This window comes from Mustela nivalis (genome assembly GCF_964662115.1).
Source record: "Mustela nivalis genome assembly, chromosome: 8".
In the NCBI taxonomy this organism is placed as follows: Eukaryota; Metazoa; Chordata; class Mammalia; order Carnivora; family Mustelidae; genus Mustela; species Mustela nivalis.
Window position 1 is genome coordinate 21,025,141 of NC_139027.1, and position 23,239 is coordinate 21,048,379.

At 49.7% G+C, this 23,239-nt stretch overlaps 2 protein-coding genes, 1 long non-coding RNA gene and 1 pseudogene across 12 annotated transcripts in view; 2 read left to right on the forward strand and 2 right to left on the reverse strand.

Moving 5' to 3' along the window:
• IFT172 (intraflagellar transport 172) overlaps positions 1-952 on the reverse strand; it is a 33,723-nt gene extending 32,771 nt beyond the window's left edge. For 5 of the 9 annotated variants that reach the window (XM_082744975.1, XM_082744974.1, XM_082744969.1 and 2 more), the window contains exon 1: positions 747-932. In XM_082744975.1, coding sequence (XP_082601101.1) covers positions 747-785 — 39 coding nt within the window. In that variant the 5' untranslated portion in view covers positions 786-932. Of the gene's footprint in view, positions 1-746 lie in introns of all 9 variants that reach the window. The other 4 variants (XM_082744973.1, XM_082744972.1, XM_082744968.1 and 1 more) reach the window with 3 other exon arrangements.
• LOC309870608 (glucokinase regulatory protein-like) overlaps positions 1-23,239 on the forward strand; it is an 878,156-nt pseudogene that overhangs the window by 846,016 nt on the left and 8,901 nt on the right. The window lies entirely within an intron of this gene.
• LOC309871822 lies at positions 1,073-9,252 on the forward strand. The gene is made up of 3 exons (XR_014315502.1): positions 1,073-1,287; positions 8,746-8,814; positions 9,181-9,252. It is a non-coding gene; the product is annotated as an uncharacterized lncRNA (long non-coding RNA).
• On the reverse strand, positions 2,713-5,555 carry FNDC4 (fibronectin type III domain containing 4). The gene is made up of 7 exons (XM_082745652.1): positions 5,420-5,555; positions 5,086-5,229; positions 4,890-5,005; positions 4,460-4,664; positions 3,923-4,012; positions 3,497-3,621; positions 2,713-3,319 (listed from the first exon to the last, which is right to left on the reverse strand). The coding sequence occupies exons 2-7, from the start codon at positions 5,204-5,206 to the stop codon at positions 3,284-3,286; spliced, it is 693 nt and encodes a 230-aa protein (XP_082601778.1). The 5' UTR covers positions 5,207-5,229; positions 5,420-5,555; the 3' UTR covers positions 2,713-3,283.

Sequence of the window (23,239 nt, forward strand, 5' to 3'; positions counted from 1 at the left end):
CGTATGTCTGACTCCACAAACCACAATCCTAACTCCTTAAATTATGCTGTCTTGCTACATAGGAAACATTCGCTTATGGCAGATACTATCATTAGCTTTGTATGAGTCTATCCTTTGAATTCTGAATGTTCTCTCTCGTCTATCAGATTCTACAGGGCTTTTTAGTTCGCGAAGGCTTTTGCGCACGTGACTTCCTTTAACTCTTCCCCCAAACTCCCTCAGGTTGCTATTATTGCTACTCCCATTTTCCAAATGAAGCCGCTGGGTGGGCGCTCAGAGACTGTGTGCCCAGGGCTTCAGGTCAGCGGGATTGGACCATTTATTGAAAGTGCAGCTGGCACTAGGACTTGAGTGCTGGTCTCCTAGTTCCAAAACCTAGCCTCTCTTCAGCATGGTTCCTCTCCCGGTGCCCAGCCTTTTCCGAATCTGAGATCTCCATCATCAGAACGAACGTGAGGTCTTCCGCACTCCGTCTTGGGGGCTTTTACCTAAAGCGCTTGTTTATCCGGGCGCAGACTTAGGTTCGCTGTTTCCATGTGCGCCCAGCACGGGGCCTCGTACACAACTGATGTCAAAGGAAACGGACGAAAGCTACCGCGGTTAGCGGTCCGTCCTGCTACTGCACACTACCGACCGAGCAGAGATTCCGCATACAGTAGGCGCTCACCATCGTGAGATTTCAGTTCCCCCACTTCTCTGGGAACGTTAAGGCTGGCGGGGGAGGGAAGAGCCACGCAACTCCTCACCTGAGGGCTCAGCAGGGTCCTCAGGTGCTTCAACTGCATGACGAACACCTGTCTCTCCGATGCCACCAGTCAGCGACAACTCCCCTCGTTACCTGGACAACCCGCCACGCAGCCGCAGCGACTGGTGCTTACGCAGACGCGACTACAGCGCGACACACTTCGCAAGGTCACCACGTAGCTTCGCTGTGAAGCAAACAGAACGTGCGCAGGCGCAGTGAGGTCTAGGGCGGGACCCCTACAGGACTGGAGTCCTCTCTTCAACCAATCCTGTCGTCGCTTGCAAACTCAAGCTCAAGCCACGCCCACAAGCCCTCCGCAAACTCTAGGTCCTACGTAATCGCTGTCTTTCTCCCGCCGGGATTGTGAGTAAAGTGTGGCTGAATACTTCTTTTAATCCTTACAACCCTGGAGGAAGGCAGGGCGGTTGCTTTCATACGTTTTGCAGCAGCCCGGGTTGAACCCATATAGGCTCTATGATGTGCACAGTGTATCACAAGGCTAATAATGATAGCTAACCGAATACTCAGGATGCGTCTGCCAGGTACTGTGCAAAAGGTTGTAGATGCATTATCTCACTTAATCTCAAAGACATTTTTTGAAGGGGATGGCATTATTAGTTCCATTTTACATGCCAGGAGACTCGGGATTAGAGGGGTCACTTAACAAACTAAAAGTAAAGGATGTAACTCGGATTCAACCCAGAGCTGATGCATTTAAACAGCCTTTATATTCTGAACTTTTAGCCCCCTATATCTATGCCATGCTTCTACAACCCGTGCCACTTCCATCCCGAGAGATGAGGTGTCCAGAGTCCGCAATGTGAATGTTTCCAGCCCCAGAACTGGGTAGCAGTGGACCGAAGATCTGCTGCCCAGATCTGGATGCGTTTGTGGTTCAAGGCAGAGGGCAAATGAGAACTTGGCTTATCTGATAGAGTAAAGTTAAGTCTTGTGATACCTGGGGTTGGAGCTTGATTAAGTAGAAAGGATAATGACTTCTTGATCTGTTTGGATTGGGGTCCCTTTCAGAATTACTGGTCTAAATTCTTGGAACATGCCAGAGAGACTGAGATGCAGAAAAGGAGCATTCCTACTCCTCTGGAAAGATCCAAAGCTAAGAAGACCTGTAATTCTCCAGAGAGTATAGCATATGAAGTCCAGATACTGGGTTCTGCAGCTTTTCCCCCACAGTGGTATTTCTCTGACTGGCACCATCCCCCCCCACCCTTGGAATTTAGGAAACAGTAGAGGAAACCCTCTATTTTCACAGGAAGGAAGTAGCCCCAGAGCCCAAAGTATAAGTCTTTTGACAGGGGAGTTCCAACCCCTCAGTTTTATTTCCATAACCTCCTCTGGATATAGTGGCAGAGAGTGAATATAAACTCATTTACACTTTACAGTTATTATTGACTTTGACCGTATCAGTGAGACAGAGGCAGAGAGAAACAAAAGGAAAAGTGAGTGTGGGGAAGACTAGGAGTACAGGAGTGCACAGGATAGGAGCACGTGGCACTGAAGGATCAATTAGCGGAGCTGCTCTTTCATTTGTCCAAAAAAACCGTTCAGTCCTTTTCTGGAAATTAACTCGAGGTTGATGGAGGAGTCAGAGGAATCAATGGCGAAAAGCTTGGGTGTCAATGTGGGCAGTGAAGTTAAAAACGTTACCGGCCCCTCTCACGTGGTATAACCTTCGTTTCCACGGATGCAGGAGAATTTATATCCCCCCCCCCGTTCTTTTCCTTCTCCCCCGTTCTCACTGAACAAAACAAAAGGAACTAGGGCTCTAGTTTTCTACACCCATTACTGTCCTCTCCCCACCCATTCCAGGCTATAGAATCAAAACAAATACCTTAAAGCAATGAGAGTGCTCCTGTCAAGTTGGTAGTGGTGTGAGAGGCCCTTGTGGTCAGGGGAGAGACAGTGGGGAAGTGTCTTCAGCTTACTGTACAGTATCCCAAACAGTCATCTCCAGTTTGTCCAAGAACATTTATTGGAAAAATGTCCAAGGGGTCACCAGCAGCTGGGGGGCTACCAGGTGAGAGGGGGAGCACCTGAGGCTCCGTGGAAGACATTGGAGTAGTGCAGTGCAGCATCTGCCTCCAGACCCAGACAATTCCTTTGAGTTGCTGGGGGAGGGGGAGTACCCAAAGAACCCCCCTCTCTGAGACCCAGAGGCAAGATGTGGGGGCAGCTGGGGATGCCGAGAGTCCTGATGCAGGTGCAATGGGGGCCCATCTGGGACCTAGTGGGATACAGTTGAACAAGTGTCTGTCCCCCGGACCTGGGGGATGGAAGGACATTTCCCATCTGACAGCCATTCCCCAGGCCCAGGGGCACAGACCCCAAGAGACCTACCTTCTGGCCCTGCTCACAGTGGAAAGAGGATGGGTACCAGGCCTGAGATTGTGGGAGTGTCATTACCCTCTAGGAGATTACGGGATCCTTCAGTCTTGGGCAGATCACCAACTGAGGCTCTCCCTGACCCTATCCCCATCCCCAGGGTGTTAGTGCATCTGTTTTCGAGTTCGGTTTCTTCACTCATACATCAATGGTGTTGATGGATGGTGACTTTTTCTGTAAAAAAAAAAAAAAAAAGGCTTGAGTCTCTCATGTCAGGAAAGTAAGAGTCTCCTCCATCCCAAATATCCATTTCCCCTCTCTTCCTGCCCCTCTTTGGCCTTCTCCCTTTCCCTGACTGCTTCTAGAAGCAAAATCACCCTTCCCTCCCTTGCCGGCCCCACATCACATCACCTGTCTGGTCCCCACCGGCCTTCCCTGAGGACTCTGTTCCGGCCCCTTCCCCTTCTCCTTGGGGTTGTTGTTGGAGTCGTTGTCCTTGATGATATCATACTGACGGCAGAAGAGCCCAATGACAGCTGAAACACAACAATACAATCTGCACCTTGATCTTGATCTCCCCACTCACAGCCTTGAAGGGCAGTGAGATACCCACATGATTTCTAGAAAAATCTGAGAAGAAAACCCTTGAATTTCTGGTGCTCATATGCGAGCACCACGCTCTTAGCCTTCATCTCCTCAAACTTCTGCTCACCCCCAACTAAGCATCTCCCCGCTGCATTTCCCTCCCTGCCTTTTCTCCTGAGCCTTCACCACCTCCCACCTTCACTGAGCCCCCACTCCCCCAATCCTTGGTCCCCCGTGCAGCTGCTCACTCACCGGCCCACATGAGCAACACCACCACAATGATAACCACTTCCCCTGTCTGCAATGGTCGCTCTCCCTCCAGACCCTCCACTGTGATGTCACCTGAGAAGAAAAAGATAGACTCCAGGTTATGGGGAGCGGCCACAGAGCTCTTCTATGCAGACCCATAAGGATGGAGAGGTCTGGGACCAGGGTTGCCCCTGAGAGCCCCTCTCTAGGAAGCTGTTGGTGGACAGGTAGGTAGAGACCAAAAAACCAGGACTGTTGCGGGCAAGTATTCACGCAGATTGCGGCGGCTGGGAACAGAGGGTGGGGAAAAGGAAGCTTGAAAGCCCTTCTCCCAAACGATTCATTATCAGCCTGTTTATACCCAGTCCCCTGCCAACCTTTTCCTTTCGTTTCTTGGCAGTATGATGAATTAAGTCATCCTTTTATTCTTCTAAGCTACACTGTGGCTTGTTTGGGGGAAAGTAAACAAGAGGCTGAAGGGCAGGTAAAAAGCCAGAGAATCCAAAGCTTTCGGGAGTGGAGGATAGCTGAGCCTCTCACCTGGGCTTGAGCTGTTGGAGGGTAGCCGGTCAGAACCCTTGAGAGTTCGGAAGTGCACCCGAGGCCCTGGGGGGCTCTCTCCCCGAAGGCCGATGCTCCGCACCTGCACGGTGTAGTCGCTATCTTCAGCTAGTCCCCAGAGGGCACAGGCCCTGGTGGTGGTGTTCACCTCCCGGATCACACGCTGCCCAGGGCCATTCTGTCGCTGCGGGAAGATGATGGGACAGGAGGGTGGTCTCACACCAGTCCCAGGACTCAAACATCCAAGCACTCCACGGAGTAGGATGACAAGGGCAGCTTGAGCCAGGGGACACCAGCTCCCAGATTCCCCCACCACGGGGAGGGGAGCTTTGGTCCCCAGTGGGGGTAACAGAAGGAGGGCTCAGAGTTCCAAGGACACAGGCTAAGGGAGCAGAAGGGTGATTCCTACTTGCTGGGAAATGGAGTAGCCAATGACGATGTTGCCTTCTGGGACGTCCCAGGACACAGTGGCCGAGTTGGCTCTGAGGTGAGTGACTGTCACATTCACAGGAGAGGGAGGCCGGTCTGTTGGGTGCCAGAGTGAATAGGTTAACAGGTCCCATGTACAGACTAGCTCTGCTCGACCCCACTACCCCTTTACTCACCTGCTCGCACAAAGCCCAGGTCACAACTGACCAGCAGGAGGACCGTAGGGCTTAAATATGGGGAGAGGGGCATCAGCGAAGCCATGGTCCCCACCGAGTCCGCTGTGAGGCACTGGGGCATCCGCTGACATCCAGGCGGGGCTCCTGGAGGTGGCAGGAGTTGTTGGGGTGGGGGGTGGTGTCCAGAACTGCCCAGAACGCACGCGTGGCAGCAGCTTTCCCGGGCTCTCCACCGCCCACAGCAGCCCCGGATCCCCCCGTTCTCCCCACTCCTTCCCCGCCCCCGCATCGCCCCGGCGTCCCCAGTGCGCCGCTCTGCCGGGCCCACACCCACCTCCGCCGGGTCTCGCGGTCGGTCAGGCCTCGGGGGGCTGCTCGGTGCCCAGAGGGCGGCCCATCGCCCGGCTCCGCGGCGCTGCCCCTACCCCATCCCGGCGCGGGCCCGGCACGGCGGGCAGCGCGGGACCGAGCTGCGGGCAGAGGGCAGGTGGAGGCGCAGCGGGAGCGGGCCGCGGGGCTGCGGGGGACCCCAGAGCTCAGACGGGCCACGTAGTCTGTCCCTGAGCGGGGGGCGGTGCCGGCGCGGCCTGGCTGCTGGCCGGAGTCCAGGTGCGGGAGGCAGTGCGGCTGCTCCGCCGGCCCCTGCAGCGGGATGTGACCGTCCCGGCTAGCTAGCCGCCGCCTTCTGCAGAGATGGCCCCGCTCGCTCCGCCGCAGCCGAACAGGGACGTGCCGGCCCGCCCCGCCCCGCCGGGGTTCTCGCCGCCGTCATCCCCCTCACCCCCCCTCCCCCGACCCCGTTCTCCCGGGGCTCCTCCCACGACCCTCCCATTGGCGGTCTCCCGGGTCCCCTTGCCTCAGATCCCGGCTCTGTCCGAGGCTCTGTCGGTAGGGAGAGGCACAGGTGCGAGGGTCTCCGGCTCCCGGGAGGGCCCCTCCCTGCCCTGGTGGAATTAGCCAAGTTGGGAGGAGGAGGAATCCCACTTCCCCTGCTGGAGGGGACAGAGTGGCGAGATAATTGATCTAAAATCTCCACTTGTACACTGCGTCAGCTTTTAAATCTCTTCCCCATTCATAATCTGATATTGGTTCTCGTCGCTCTCATTCATTCTTTAATTTATTAAACAAATATTTATTGAGCGTCACCTAGGTGTCTGGGCACGGGAAGAGCTGGAGTCCAGCGGTTAAGACAGCAGGCTGGAAGTCTAAAGAGTAGCAACCTATGGTTTTTAGCTCTTCTTCCTGCCTGGTGTGCAGAAATTGGTCGTTTAAGTGTCAGGTTTCCTAAAATCAGAGCGTCCAGAACCTCATAGGGCTGTTGGCAGAATCCAGTGAGATAATGTTGGGGAATGTCTTTATAAATCTTATGACACTGTGTGAGTGAGGGATTATCATTATTTGCACCAATCTTTTAGTTACTTCATTCGTTTAACGAACATAAATCCTTAAACTATTTCATGAGATCTGGAGTAACAACCTGGTGTGAGTCCCCTTTCTGTCAACTGTGTGATCTTCAGCAATGACCTAACTTCTCTGAGCCTCTGCTTTACCATCTGCAAAACGAGGGTGTCAATGTGGTCTCCTTAGTGGGAATGCACCCAGTGAGATACTGCATGTGAAAAGTGCATTGTTCAGTGTAAATAAATGTTGGCTCACGTTGTATTTAGGGCAGATACTTTGGTGTCTAATTCTCATTACAACATTTCTATTTCCGTGGCACTTTTTTCCTGTAATATTCAGTTCAGCGTGTATCCCCCTGGGGCTCCAAAGCTTCTGTTACCTTCCTTCTGAGATGAAAGAGTGAAATGGAGCAAGAGGGGCCCGGAGTACTGTGTGTTCTGGACATGTGATCAAGCCACGGCTCAGGTCCTCTGCCTCTGCTGTCCCTGAGGACCCTGATCTCTGGCCTCCTGTTGCATCCTGGTCCCAGAAGAATCCTCTGCTCAGGGATTCTCATTGTCCCTGGACTGGGTATTACCCTGCACTTCTGAGCTCCAGGCCCTCCAGGAAAGAGGTCATTGTGTCCAAAGGTTAAGAGTAATGAACCTCAGGTTTCCCCTTCATGGGGCAAAGCAGAGGCTGGGTAGTGTGCATGCATGCAAAGAGGGACCCCTGGAGCTTCCCTGGGGTGCCCAGAGGGCTGGGGGCCAACTGATAGGGAAAGGGTGTGGGGAGAGATACTCAGAGGGGGCGGTGCTCAGAGAGGCCAGGGTACCTGAGTTAATCATCACTGTGGCTCAGATAAGACCCCGCCAGCTAGAAGCAGAGTTAGCGTGACAGAATTGTTGGTGTGGCTGAAGAGGCAGGCACGAGAGGGTGTCCACAGCGTTCGATCATGCTGGGCACAAAACAGTTCAACACTTGATTGAGACCCCAGAGCCTGGCAAGTGGGAGGTGAGACCTCCCCCGCCTTTCTCCATGTTGGTCTTCTCCACTGATTCCTAGAATCATTTCTCTTCTGGACTTCCCTCCACCCTCAGTTTCTGTTTTCCCTCTCTTCCTTCCCATCTTCCTTCCTGACCTTCCCCTATTAGGCCCGAGTACCAAGTTCAGGCTAAATCCTTGGATGGTGTGTGTGTGTGTGTGTGTGTGTGTCCCCAAACCTTGTGTCTGCTGCCGCTCCCACCTCCAGCTCCAGAGGCGTGAGTGAGGCCTGGGCTTCCTGTCTGCATCCTTGTGCCCCCTTCCCTGTAGAGGTCTGGGTATGAGGCAGCCCTGCCAATCACAGAGGAGTCAAACCCACTGACCCAGGACCTCGACAAAGCAGATGCCGAGCAAACTGTTCCATTGCTGGGACAATGTGATGCTGAGATCTTCCAGGAGGAGGGGCAAGTCACGCCCACATACCAGGTAACCCAAACCCATCCCCTGGACACTGAAAATAAAGATGCCAGCTCCATGCCAATGGTCCTTCGTGTTTGAGACCTGAGAGCCCCTCCACCACACCATTCATTCCTACCCCTCCCCCAAATCCACTGCCCTTTTCTTGGCTTCTGATTCCCACCTGCTCCCTACAGAGACTGTATAGTGAATCAGTTCTGACCACCGTGGTCCAAGTGGCTGGCAAAGTGCAGCAAGTGCTGAAGGTACAGTCTCTCTGTCTCCTCCCCTCCTAACTTCTCTCCCTCCCCGCTTTCTCTTTTCTTGGCTTCCACTTCTCATTTTACTCCATCTCCATTCTCCTTTCTCCCAATCTTCCCTCTGGCCTCTTTATTGTCATCTTATTCATCAACAGTAATTATAATAACTATTATCTACATCACACTCTGTAATTGACATTGTGCTTTCACACTCATTACCTTTGCAAAAACCTGTGAAATGAATGTGATTGTCTCCATTTTTTTTTTTTTTCCAGATAGGAAAACAAAGGATAATCACAGTAGCTTGCCCAAATATATCCAGCTAATAATTGCTGGGTAGCGCTGCTTTTTATTGAGTGATGGTGGATGACAAACTGCTCTTCGTCCTTTCTGGAATGAGTAAGGTTTGAGTACGTAGCTCAGCCAGAGTTGGGATTCAGACTGAAGTTTTGTTCTCAAATCCAGGCATCTTTCTGTTCCCTTTTGTGGTTAAGGAGGGTTAAGGAGTCTCCCCAGGAGTTCTTCTGCTGCTGACAAAGAAGGAATGTGCTTCCCCCAACCTGGAATTTTTCTTTCTCAGGAACCTGAGGGGGAGCTGGTGGTGCTGAGTGGAGGGGGCAACTCTGGCAGGGTGGCGTTTCTCATGTCGGTGAGTACCCTGATCCCCGATTTTCCTTCCTCTGCCTTCTCGGGGTAACCCTCAGGACCATAAAGCTCATCATAGCTAAGCTCCTAGGTGGCCCTCTTGAGGCCTGGCTCCCTCTCTTCTCAAAGTTAGACCTCACCGCGGAACCCCGTATCTTCGGAACCCACCTGGACCCCACTCCATCTATTGAGGGTGTCTCTACATCCCATGCACCCCAAGCCGTCATCTGCAAGTAGCTTTCGAAGTGCCAGATTCCAAGCAGGACTGGCTTAAGCGCTGGCCTGAGGGAATCCTCACACTCGTTGTCAAAATCCAAGGTTACCGCTCCCTTCACTTTCATCACGAACCCGTGTCCTTCCCCGCTGACAGGTCTCCTTCAACCAGCTTTGAAAGTTCTAGGACAGAAACCTCTACACCTACCTCATTGCAAGCAATGACAGGTAAGCCACGGTGGCCTGTGAATATTTTCTTTGGCCTGGATAGTATTTTCTAGAAATAGAATTTTCAGGCTTTCAGGTGGAGATCGTGCCCAGTTTGCTTTGTTTCCCATCATTTTTATTGCCTTATCCTCGGCCCACTTCACATATTCATGTCACCTGACTGGCCCTTGTTGGAATTGGAGTGTCCAGCCCTAGAAAGTGTCTACTGTGGTGTTCAGCAAATAGTAGGTGTTTCAGTTAATGATATCTTTCCCATCATTCCCTTCTCTTAAAGCATTCCCTTTTCTTCCCTAGTATACCATGATCTTCTGCTTTCCAACCAGTGCCACTGACTTTGACTGTCCTCTTAGGTCTGTGGTAGCATCTAGGGAGGGGACAGAAGATAGTGCCCTGCACGGGATTGAAGAACTGAAGAAGGTCTGTGTTTCCCCTGTTTCCTAGTACCCACCTGTCAATCTATTTTCCATGCTGTTCTGCCTGATTTCCCCTGATAGTCAACCAGGCATCTCTGTCTGTTCCTTCTCACGAGGACACTGAAGTCCCCATCCAGCCAAAGCCCATCCTCTTCCCCAGTCCTGACCCTGACATCTCCATGCAATAGGTTTGTATCCTAGAATCCTCCTGGTGGCACTGTCTCACCCACCCTCCTCTCCTAGGTGGCCGCTGGGAAGAAGAGGGTGATTGTCATTGGCATTTCAGTGGGACTCTCTGTGAGTGTGAAGACAGCCTGGGGGAATCCATTCTACAGGGAGGAAGGGGTTGGGGGCAGAACAGCATGGAAAATAGATTGACAGGTGGGTACTAGGAAACAGAAAGGGTTCACACAAGGAATTTTGATTTTACTCTCACTAATTGAGACCCAGCTGCATGAATGTGGAATGACAGGGAAAGGATCCGATTCCAGAATACCTGTGTATCAGTCCATTCAACAAGCAAGGTAGATGGACTAGTCCCAGGGTCAGCAAACCACAGTGGCCAATCATGCTGCTGCCTGTTTATGTAAATAAAGTTTTATTGAGACAAAGCCATTTGTGTTTACATAAGATCTATGGCCACTTCATGCTACAACGATAGGGTTGAGTATTGCACAGAGTTCATAGAGGCCCCAAAGCCTAAAATATTTACTCTCTTGCTCTTTACATAAGAAGCTGACCCCTGGACCAGCCCTTTGCTACTCAAGCATGGTCCTTGCTTAGCAACATCATTATCTCCTAGGACTTGCTAGGAATGTAGAATCTCGCCCCCCACCAAGACCTATGGAGTCTGAATCTGCATTTTGACAAGATTCCAAGCACTGGATTTGGTGACCCCAATTTTCTCTCATCACTGCAGTGTACTGATTCTAACAATTCACTAAGCAGAAACAGGTCCAGCAATGCTAGATGCGGAAGGAGACACACAAGGAGGGCAGGACACCGACCTTAAGGAGCATACAATTTAGTCCGGTAGTTTTGAAACTTTACCATGCAGAGGATTTCCTTGGGGGAACGTGTTAAAAATACAGGCCTGGGGGGGCGCCTGGGTGGCTCAGTGGGTTAAGCCGCTGCCTTCGGCTCGGGTCATGATCTCAGGGTCCTGGGATCGAGCCCCGCATCGGACTCTCTGCTCAGCAGGGAGCCTGCTTCCTCCTCCTCTCTCTCTCTCTGCCTGCCTCTCTGCCTGCTTGTGATCTCTCTCTGTCAAATAAATAAATAAAATCTTAAAAAAAAAAAAAATACAGGCCTGGGGCTGTCCCCTTCCAAGGCAGATCCAGTAGATTTTACCTGGGTCTGGGCCTGTGCATTTCTAACAAGGACTCAGGGGAATCTGATGCTCCTGGGCCTCAGGAAGCACTAGAGTAACCCCTGCGCTCTCATCATACCCTTTTTCTCCCCCTGCCATCAGGCCCCCCTTGTGGTAGGCCAGATGGACTCTGGCATGGACAGCCCAGCCACCTTCTTACCAGTCCTGGTTGGTTTCAACCCCATGAACATGGCCAGGTGAGCCCACTGTAATGAAAGGCATTGACGGGCCAGGCCCCTTGGGGAGGCTGAGAGGAAACCTGTCAAAATCTTCAGTTCAGCCACAAAGAGGAGGGCATGGTGGCTATGGTCATATTCACCGCATCTCAGAACATTCAAGTAAATACGGACTATCTCTGAGCTTATGAGGTTTTTGCTCTCGGTGGGTTTTTGTTTTGGCTTTCTTTCTTTATTTTTTTGGTCTATTGGTTCATGTAGTCTCTTGTTTCGGGAAGGATTGAAGGCAGCTTACAGAGGCCACATAAAATACCAGAAAGCAGACATTCAAAACAGGAATGAAGAGACAAGGAAAACAAGGCCCAGGAGATAGAATAGGGTCGGGACGATGTGGACCCCAAAGAGAAGCATCTGTTCAAAGGAGCCGTGGGTGCGGAGTGGCCTCTGATTCCCCTTTGCCCAGCTCCCTTATTGTAGCAACCATTCTCCTTTGTCATCCTAGGCTCCCCTTGGGTCCGGCTCTGGCTACTCAAACCCCCATCGTGTCCCCCTTTCCTGAGGACTCTGTTCCACCCAATCACCTCCGCCTTATTCTCTATGTAGATGGCCGCTTTGATCCCAGAGATCAGCATGTGAAGCCGATAGTGCTCAGGTGTGGTTCCTTGGATGTTCAGCCTCAGGAGTGTTAAAGCAAGAAGAAAGTAGATTCGTAGGCCCTTGTGCGAGAGCTCGGATGTTGTCGCTTTGGGGTGAGGCCCTGAAATCCCTTATTTTTTGAGACCATCCATGGAGATGCTGGTACCCAGCCAGGTGCAGGGAGCTCTGCTGACTTCACCATTGGAGTGGGCCTCTTGATGAAGCTGAAGGCTTCCTGTCGCTGGAATGTTCCAGGGAAGGCTTGTTGATTCCTCAAGAGCAGCTCTGCACATGCAGTGGTGGTCCTCGGGGGGAGGGGTGGCCGGGTACTTTCTGAGGTCCTTTTCTCAACTCCCAGATTCCAGGCTTGTAGCGTAATTCATGTGAAGATATAAATGAGTCTGAGATACTTTTAACCCTGCTCCTTTTAATGGAGGACTCTCCTTCACCAAAAATGTATGTGCTGCAGTGGATGCTAATTTCAGGCCCTGTGACTAAGTGAAATGACGGATTCAAACAATGTGGGCGGGGAGCTCTTCCAGTTGTTCCTTAAATCAGTGGCTCCCAAACTTGGCTGAACTTCAGAGTCGTCTGGGAAGCATGTTAAAAATACAGATTTTTGGGTTCCACTCCAGAACTCCTGAAACTGACTCTCAGGGTGGGCGTGGTATCCAGAAATGGGTAATTTAAAAAAATAAAAAACAAACAAACAGACAAACACCAACCCAAACTCCCCAGGTGATGTTGGTGACTAGCAAGTTTGGGGATCTCCGTGTTAAACTGCACAATGAACCCTGGCTCCGGGCTCTGCTTAGGTCTCTAGGGACTTTCCGAAGTAGTTTGAGGACAAATGACAGGAAACACTTTTACAAAATGGGCATGCAATATGTGAAATTTGCTTGCCCTCGAGGAAATACAAATGAAAAAATACAAAAGTAGTTAAAGTAGGGGTAGATATTTTGCAGGGATGGGATGATGAGGGGAGGTTAGGGAGGCCTTATACAGAGGTAACTGTCTGAGCTCCTGCCACAGTGGGTCATTGGCCGGATATCCCCTAGCAGGGTTGACCAGTAGAGGTCAACTACAGAAGATCCCCATTCTTTGAGAGTCCATGGTTGCACCTAAGCAGGTAACAAGCCTGATGTTCTCTCGTCCCCTTAACACATTGTTTTGTTCGTGGTTAATTTATTCGAGAAATGTTTGCCAACTGTTGGATGCTACGCGTCATGCCTTGTAGCTGTGCTCCTTTGGCAGGAGCGGTTGTCCCTCCCTCAGGTAGTGAGGGGTTCACTCTTTGGGGAGATGGCCAGAATATATTTCCAGGAATGGGAAGGGCTTCTGATGGACCTTAAGACTGAAAATAAAGTGGCAGTTTTGACATTCTGATGATAGGCACTCCTCCAGGGGCCTACAGAGAGCTGTGGGTATTGTGGCCATGGCCACAGGACATGGGCAAGGACCAGGACATGAGAAAGTTCTGGTATCAGGCTGGAGCTTTAAACTTGAGTGTTGGCTTTGCTCTGGGATTAAATTGCTGAATATTTTACTAACCCTTTTCCTTGTGGTTCAGAGACACGGTGCCTCTATGAGCTCCAAAGCACATGACTAGGAGAATGTGGATGTTAGATCCCAATCCCAATGTGGTCTTTGATCCCGACTCTCATCTGAGGCCCTTCCTTTAGATTCTCACCATCTCCCCACGTCTTTCTCTCTGTGGGCCCCAGAAATATCCCATAGAAGACTGGAGTTCCGCATTCGACAAATAGCGGAGCGCATGCAGAAGCTGCCGGGAAACAGGAAGCTTTCGGGCTCAGTCCTGCTGTTGAGGTAGGATCCTCCCCACCCTCACCTAGGGAATGCTTGCCGCCTCCTGGATGCCTCCGATCTTGTTATGTCTTGTCTGAATTCCTGGCGTAGTGTGTCAACTAAAATGTCGTAAAGCAAATCCTATTTTCCCATTTCCTCCTTCACCTTAAGATGTTGTATTTCTGTCCTGACCCTGTCTGCTGAATCCATCACCATTAAACAGCTAACCCATCTAGGGCAGGTTTCCCCTTTGAAGAACCTCTTTTGCATCTGTGAGTAGAGAGGATTGAATGGAAGGATGAATTGCTTTCTGTTTCTCTTACATTTTGTTTCAAAGGTGGGCTTTAAAACAATGGGATGCAGTTTCATTCTTCTGCCTTCCTAATCCTCTCCAAAAACTGGGTGGACCTTCCAAGCCTCTGTGCTCCTCTTTCTCTCGAGTGTGGTCTACCCTCACTTTGACTGGACAAGGCCCTGAGCTGAGTGCCTGCCCCTGGCCTCTCTGCCAGGGATGGACCCATGTGTGACATTTTCCTTGCTCTTCCTTCGTGAGAGCGGAAGGCAGCCTCCCCGTGTGAGGTCCATATCTTTCAGCTCTCAGGCGCTCATCTTTCCTCCCATCTGCAGTTGTTTACTTTTAATCTCCTTTCTCAGTCACCAATTTGATCATTCTCTTTGCAATAGTCTCTTTATGCTTGGTGTGTCATGTTACATCCCTGTCCATTACAATGGCTGCTTCATTGGTTTGTCCAAAGGACCTGAAATGTGATGTTTGCATTGACGAACTATTAAAAAAGTGGAGGGTTGGGTTGGAAGAAACTTCTTGAAGAAAACAAAACAAAACAAAATCCTCTCCAAAAAACACTCATTTCCTGCTAACGGGACACTCAGTCACTGTGGCCTCCTCCTTAGAGTCCTGAATTTGCCATGGCAGTGACCAGAGGTGGCCCTTACCCTCTTTCTGCTTGTCTCAGTGAAGCCCACAACCCAGCCCTCCTCATAGCGCACTGGACACCCCCAGACCTGCTGAATGCAGGCCCAGTGGCCTCTAACCAGAGCGCATGCAGAGGAATCACTAAACCAACTCTGCCAGGAGCCTCTAGCCAGAGCGCATGCCCAGCAGCCACTAATTCGTGAAAGACAGGATCCTCCTTTCTCTCCCAACCTCTCCCCGGGTGTTATCACCTCCTTAGCCTGAGGGCCTCAGTGGCTCCTCCCGGATGAAAGGGGGAAGCGCTACCAAGATCCTGCTGGAAACCTTGCTACTGGCCGCCCATAAGACTGTGGACCGAGGCATCGCAGCCTCTCAGAGGCAGGAGAGCACAGTCAGAGTCAGGCAGGGAGAGGGTGGGTACGGGCTGGGGAATGGCAAGTGCGGACGCAGAGACAGATGGGTTAATGGCAGCAAGACGGAGGCCCAGTACCACCACCCCCACCGCACCCTGGGCTGTGGGAAAAGAGCTGGCCTGGGTTTCTTAGCACACGAAGTCTCACTTGTTTCCTGGGGACCCTGGGCTCCTCAGGTCCCACTGATCTCTGTGCCCACCTGGGACACCTAATCCCTGAGCCCACCTGGGACACGAAAGCTCACCTCGTTTCAGAGTCGTTGGCTTGGGGAGGGCCCAGGTCATGCAGGAAGAACTTCTTCTGCGAGGGCCTGTGTCTCTGGCCTGGCTCCCAGAATCCCTGCTGACCTCCGCGTCCGCTCCGAGCCCGTCCTCCTCGCCCCGCTCTCTTCATGTCCTTCGGCCTCGGTTGGGTCTTGTGTTCTGCTCCCGGAAGTCCTTTCTGTCCTCTGCCCTGCGTTCTGACAGGACTCCCCGCACCTCCGCTAGGGACCAGCAGAACTTAGTTGTCAGGGAATTGTGCCTTCCCCTGGGCAGGGCTGGGTACCCATGCTGTCTAGAGGGGGCCCTGGGCCCGCCCCGGGAGCTGGTGGCCTTTCTCCCAGGTGCCTTCTGGAAATCCTGCGGACATTAGAGCGGGCTCATCAGGTGACCTAGAGTCAAAGCCCGAAGATCGCTGCCCTGACGATGCAAGCCAGCACCAGGTGGTGGAAACGTGTTAGGAGTGGGGAGGTCGCGTGGATAGGGGACTGTCCTGAGAACAGCGGAGACCCTGAGGACTCCTTAATGCGGTGAGGGGAGCAGGTCTGCTTGGTGGAGGGCGCGGTAACCTTTCTGTTGGTTTGCACCTGTGCTTGGCCATGTGCATCTTTCTCTGATCCCTGATCTTTTCTCACTGCCGTATCTCCTCTCGTGTCCTGACCTCTGGCCCGTGCTCAGCCTGGAGAAAAAAGGCCGTGTGTACCTGGTTGGCTGGCAGACCCTGGGCATCATGGCCATCATGGATGGAGTGGAGTGTATCCACAGCTTTGGTGCCGGTGGGACCCCAGTTTTAGACTTTCTTCCTGGTTCCTCCTGAATGCAAACCGATTTCCTACCCCCATCCCCAGCCCATGGGGGTTCCTCATTCGATGTCCAGACTGTCCTGTTTGAATAGGCATTTCAGTCAAATGCTCCTTGCTATGAACCCCTACTCAGGCTTGGATCCCTCCACTCCCATCCCCGCTTAGCTGTGGCCTCCCATGTGTGTGACACCTCACCCTACATCCCCCTTGCCACTTTCCTCTAAGACCCATGAATCTTCCCCCAAGCCTAGAATCAATCTTTCCTATAAAGCCCATCACTCCTTTCTCCCTGTCCTTAAACGTTCCAGACTACCGAGATGTCCGCGACTTTCTCACTGGTGATCACAGTGACATGTTTAACCAGAGGACTGAGTTCCTCCACCAGGTGGGGGGATGACGGGACATGGAGCAGGTTGTGAAGGTGACAGGTGTGCAGGGAGTGGGAGGTGAGGGGCGCTGGGGACAGGTGGGGGAGGAGAGCAGGCAGACAGTCCAGGGAAGGGAATATGGGTTAGAGGTCAGGAGGCTTTGGGGAAGCACAGGGAGGGCGGAAGGCTCTGGATTCTCCCTCTAAAGCTGGCTCTAGTCCAGGGCTCTTCCCTCAACTTGCTGCATCATCTTGGGCAAAACACTTGATTGACCTCGTTGAACCTCGGTTCTTCCATCTGTGTACAAACACGCTGTGTGAGAGGTCCTGTGAGGCTCTCTGTGGTCCGCAGGTCTGTGTGCGGGAGTTTTTCATGGGAGGTGCCCCCCATCTTCTCGTGCCCAGGGTCCCCAGTTCTCCTTCTCCCAAGAGGACCTCCTGACGTGCATCTTGCCATCCCTCACAGAAATCGGCACCGTGGTCTTCATTTTCACCCTGGATGGTGAGAGGGAAGGCAGGAGCGGTGGGGTGAGCAGAGGGAGGCAGGGGAGTGACTCAGGGGAGCTGCCATTTTTCTGGGTCTTAAAGCACCTGCTCCGAGGGAGGGAGAGGGGCGTGTGTCCTGACAGGACCACAGGGAACAGGAAGAACAGCTTTCATCTCTGGCGCCCTCCCCTCTCCTAGACAACCTCACGGAGGTGCAGGCGCTGGTGGAGCAGGTGAAGGAGAAGACAGGCCCACATCCAGGCCCTGGCGCATAGCACCGTGGGGCAGACCCTGCCGGTGAGGGTCCAGCCTTGGGGACGGAACCTGGGGTGGCAGTTACAGCAAGGCCTTCCTGGGGATGCTGCTCTGGCTCATTCTCTCTGTTTCTCCAGACCCCTCTGAGGAAGCTCTTCCCTCCATCATCAGCATCACGTGGCCACTGCTTTTCTTTGAATACGAAGGGAACTTCATCCAGGTATGGGGAATGAGAGGGTGTTCTCTGTGCTGAGGGACTCAGAGGGGGAAGGGTTCCAGAAATTAGAAAACTCAAGGCTGGGATGCCTGGGTGGCTCGGTGGGTTAAGCTTCTGCCTTTGGCTCAGGTCATGATCTCAGGGTCCTGGGATCGAATCCTGCATTGGGCTCTCTGCTCAGCAGGGAGTCTGCTTCCCCCTCTTTCTCTCCACTTACTTGTAATCTTTGCCAAATAAATAAAATCTTTTTTAAAAATATTTTATTTATTTATTTGAGAGAGAGAGAATGAGAGCATGAGAAGGGAGAGATCAGAGGGAGAAGCAGACTTCCTGCCGAGCAGGGAGCCCGATCCTGGAGTCCAGGGACTCCAGGATCATGACCTGAGCTGAAGGCAGTTGCTTAACCAACTGAGCCACCCAGGTGCCCCAAATAAATAAAATCTTAAAACAAAACAAAACAAAACAAAACAAAAAAGCGGCTCAAGGCTGGAGGGTGGAAAGCTTTGCTGGACTCCCAGAAAGCCAGCTGGGCAAGTTCTTGTGTTACTGGGTCACTGGTCAGTGTTTCCAAGGTAATGGCTCAGTACTCTCCAGGAATATGTGAAAAAGACAGGCCAGGCCACCAGTCACCTGACAGATACTCATTTGTCCCTTGTTTCAGGTTCATTGTTGATGTTATAGTCATCCTCACTATACAAAAGTCTTTAAGGTATATCCTTGCAAGTTCACTATGCTGAATTCACTGCAGACAAAATTACTGATATTGTATGTAATATAATGAAATGATAATTTCACTAGTTTTCACTAATTATAATTTATTATAATATTTGTAATTATAATTTTACTAATTATAATTTCACTACTGAAGCACTGATAATGCTTTAGCAAGACATTATCAGTATAAGCACTGAAAATAATCATAGAAGTAATTATCGATTTGGATATACTTTGCATTTTGGTCTGGAGAGGGCATTGGGACATCTGAGTGTTAGTTTGGCTGTGCTTTGTGGCCCAAGAAAGAAGGCAGTTTTGCATCTGTGGTTCCTCGGTTTTCTCACCTGACTCCTGTCCACCATCCACCGGGCACAAACAGGGCCCCGAAGGGTTGCGCTGGAGAGATGTGGTTTCATCCATTATTCAGATCATCTCTTCCAGGAAGCTTCCTGACCTGGCCACACAGCTGCCATGTTTTCTTACCTGCACTCAGAATTCAAAGGAAGCCCTTCCCCCTGAGCCAGGGGGTCCATGCTCCTTCCAGTGCATACCTTTGTCTTCCCTTCCAAATGGTGTTCATTGGTCACAGCTCTACTTTTCTGGCATACTTTCCACATTCATTGTCTCCTTCAACATCTCACATTTTCTAAGAAGTCCTCTCCGATGAAACCCACATTGTCTAGAACCCTCTTTGATGTGAAATACCTCTTCCAGCTTCCACTGTGCCGTCATCATACCTAATACACACGTAGGACTCTGTACTTTACAAACTATTTCATTTATAATATCATTTCTCATAATGGGTTCCTAAGGGATATAGGTCCTCCCCATCTCAAATAAGGAAGCTGAAACTAAGAGATTAAGGCATTGTAATCACAGCTACATGGCTAAAGCAGGAGATAGGACTGGAACCCTGGCCTTGTGACTCTAAGTCTGTGGTTTATTTCACTTTACAGTACAAATTTCCACCATATCCATGAATTGAGCCAGATTCTTTTACTCATTCATTCATTATGCACCTATCACGTGCCAAGTCCTATTCCAGGGATAGGGGATATAGTAGGGAATGTTAACCTGTGATCTTTTGAAAAATATCTGTGTTTTTAAAGAAAATTATAGTTATAGTAGCAATATTTTTATTATAAACACCTTAGAAAATACAGAAATCAAAAGGAGAAAAGCATCCATAATAACCTTCTTCCAGGGGTGTCTGGGTGGCTCAGTGGGCTCACTGAGCCCCAGTGTTCTCAGGAGACTAGAGGATCTAAGGATTCCTTTATACTCCTTAAATTCGACCTTGACTGTGCCAAGGAAAAGAACAAATCTCAGATACAAATGCTTTTTTTTAATGTTATGAAAACAAAACACCAGTTTCCAATTTTTAAAACATATCCTTAGAATGGGCTGCCTGGCTGGCTCAGTGGGTTAAAGCCTCTGCCTTTGGCTCGGGTCATGATCTCAGGGTCCTGGGATAGAGTCCCCCATCTGGCTCTCTGCTCCACAGGGAGCCTGCTTCCTCCTCTCTCTCTCTTTCTCTCTGCCTGCCTCTCTGCCTACTTGTGATCTCTCTGTCAAGTAAATAAATAAAATCTGTTTAAAAAAAAAAAAAACACAAAAAAACCCAACCTTCTTCCAAAAAACCACTTACACAAATTTTGGAGAATGTCCTGCTAGGCTTTTTTATGCGTATGTAAGTATGTAAATACATTTATACAAAAATAGGACCATCTTTGCCATGCTGTTTTTAACTTGCTTCTCTTCACTGAAAATTATGAACACCTTTCTGTACAAATATATCCATATCACCATTTTTAAAAAGATTTTTATTTATGTATTTGAGAGAGAGAATGAATGGGGGGAGGGGCAGAGGGGCAGAGGGAGAAGCAGACTCCCTGCTGAGGGCAGAGCCCAAGTAGGGGCTGGATCCCAGGACCTGGCGTCATGACCTGAGCTGAAGTCAGACACTAAGGTAACTGAGCCACCCGGGTGCCCCTAATTCAAATTCCTTTGATGACTATGGAGATTGGCCGCTTAAAGATATATATTGGCTATTATTTTTTTTTCTTTATTGTGTTACTTCTTCATGCCTTCTGCGCATATTCACCCATTCTTTTGGGCATATTTAATTTTTTCTTACTAATTTATAAGAGGGAGTGTATATAGCAAGGACAGTCACCTTTTTTTTTTTATTCCTGTTCTATGTTTTCCTCTAGTTCATGACTATTTTTTATTTTTCCATTTTTGATGGAGAGATATTTTCTTTACATTTTTACATAGTCACATCAATCAGTCTTTTTTTGGTGTGTATAGCTTCTGTCTTTTGCTTGATTCTGGTTTGTATCTTTCCAAATATATTGTGATTCTTTGAAATAAAAAGGCTTCCATTAGTAAATCTTTAGTTGCAGAAATATCGTTGACGTAAACTCCTCCCACACTTTTTTTTTCCCACACTTTTATTTTGAAAAATTTTCCACCCTACAGAAAAATTGCCAGAACAGTGAACACCCATACAATTCTCCCGAGATTCACCAAATTTTTTTTTTAAGATTTTATTTATGTATTTTACAGAGAAAAACAGCACATAAGCAGGGGTAGTGGCAGGCAGAGGGAGAGGAGGAAGGAGAAGCAGGCTTCCCACTGAGCAGTGTACCTGATATGGGGCTTGCTCGCAGGATCTGGGGATTGAGACCTGGGCTGAAGGCAGATGCCCAACCGACTGAGCCACCCAGGTGCCCCTAAATTCACCAATCTTTAACATTTTGCCACATCTGCTTCATCTGTCTTTTCCTCTGAATTATTTGAAAGATACTTGGACATAAGATGACATTTGACACAAATTACTGTGTCCCCTAAGAACAAGGACATTTGTCTACATAACCACAATAATATTTTCACACTCAGGAAAAAGGACCGTGAGTACGATTATTGAATATGCAGACTGTGTTCAAATTTCCCCAATTATCTCTGCATTATTTTTATTTCCAGGTCCAGGATCCAATCAGAGATAATGTGTAGCACTTAGTTATTAAGCCTCCTTAGTTTTTTAAAATTTAGATGAATTCTTTAAGTGTTTTTTTGTGTCTTTTATGACATTGATAGTACAGGAGTCTGACCAATTATTTTCCTGAATGTGCTTCACCTTGGATTTGCCCGATTGTTTCTTCATTATATTCAGGTGAAGCGTTTTGGCAGGAGTGCCGCAGAGATGAGGCTCACAGATGAGGGTATCACATCGGGAGATGCCTGATGTCAGTTCCTTCCTTTACTGGTGATGTTATGTTTTATCACTTACTCAAAGTAGTGTCAGATTTATTTTCTTTTTCTTTTTTAAGCTTTTATTTATTTGAGAGAGGCAGAGAGAGAATACGAGTGGCAGGGGAGGGGCAGCGGGAGAGGGACAAGCTCACACCCACTGAGCAGGGAGTCCATCGCAGGAGCCCAAGATCATGACCCGAGCTGAAGGCAGAAGATTAACCAACTGAGCCACCCAGGCGCCCTGGGTGTGTCAGATTTCTTTAGTGATCTTTCACCCAATGGTTTTAGCATCCACAGATCATTCTTGGTCGAATCAATTTACAACTATGGTGGTTTTTAAATGGTGATTTTTCTTTTCTTTTTTTTTTTTTTTTAAAGATTTTATTTATTTATTTGACAGAGAGAAATCACAAGTAGATGGAGAGGCAGGCAGAGAGAGAGAGGGAAGCAGGCTCTCCGCTGAGCAGAGAGCCGGATGCAGGACTCGATCCCAGGACTCTGAGATCATGACCCGAGCCGAAGGCAGTGGCTTAACCCACTGAGCCACCCAGGCGCCCCTAAATGGTGATTTTTCTATCTTTCTACATTTACTAGTTGGGATTCTTCTGTAAAGAAAATCTCTCCCTTCTCTCCCCACACCATCTACATTTACTTAGACTCAGTGTGGAGTCATGAAGTTTTGGTTGTTAAATGTGTTTTAACCCATTCCTGTCATTACTGATTTTAATACTCCAAATGAGAGCTTATTCAAGCTGGCCCCTTTGTCGTTGTGACATAGTCACATTAGTGTTGGAACACTCTTACTGTGTTTCTTTTTGGAAAAAGAAAAAAAGCACCTTTTCTCTAATGCAGAAGAGTAGTGTATGATAGTCTTTTGTGCCTTGCATTTTTTCTTAACAAGATCTCTTAGAAACCACTCCACTTCAGTTTCTAACTCTGTTAATTATTACTTACCTGTGTGTGTGTGTGTGTATGTAGATATGGGTCTGTACAGTAGTGTCCCCAGCCATCTATGTAGGAGAACAAAAATGTTGTCCCAGGTTCACCTTGTACTTTCCTAGTTCCAGTCCTGGCTGGAATCCGTAATTTTCAAGGAGCGCTGGTGGCTGTCCCTGGGGATCAGTACAGCAGTCCTGCCTTCTCACGGTTGTGCTTCCATAGCTTCATTTACCCTAATCTACTGGTAGTCCGGAAGCAGATGACCCCCTTACCGGTTGCCAAAGGGTCGGTAGTAGTCTAACCCTACGTCACGATGCCTACGTCATTCCCGTCCCTCCATGTCATGGAGCAGCCATTTTGTCATCTCATATCGTCACCAGAAGGCGAAGGATGAATACAGTACAGTAAGATATCTTGTGAGAGAGACCCCAGTCACATAACTTTTATCATAGTCTGCTATTATAATTGTTCTATTTTATTATTGGTGGTGTTCATCTCTTACTGTGTCTAATGCATGAACTAATCTTTATCGTTGGAATATACGATAGGAGAAAATGGTATGTGTGTGGCTCTGTACTGTTCGCAGTAGCAGACATCTACAGGGGTCTGGAACTTATCTGTGGGGTAAGTGGGGGCTGCCGTATTTAGAAACCTAGGTGCTAGGTACGCTCACTGCTACTGCTGACTTTGCCTCTAAGCAAAAGTCTTTGGTAGAAAAAACAAGGAAATACAGGGACACCTGGGTGGCACAGTCGGTTAAATGTTGGACTCTTGATGTTGGTTCAGGTTATGACCTCAGGGTCACGAGATTGAGCCCCACATCTGATTCCAAGCTCAGCGTGGAGTCTGCTTGAGATCCTCTCTCTCCCTCTGTCCCTCTCCCTACTTGCATATGCAAACGTGCACTCTCTCTTTCTCCTCTGTCTCAAAAAAGAAGGAGACAAA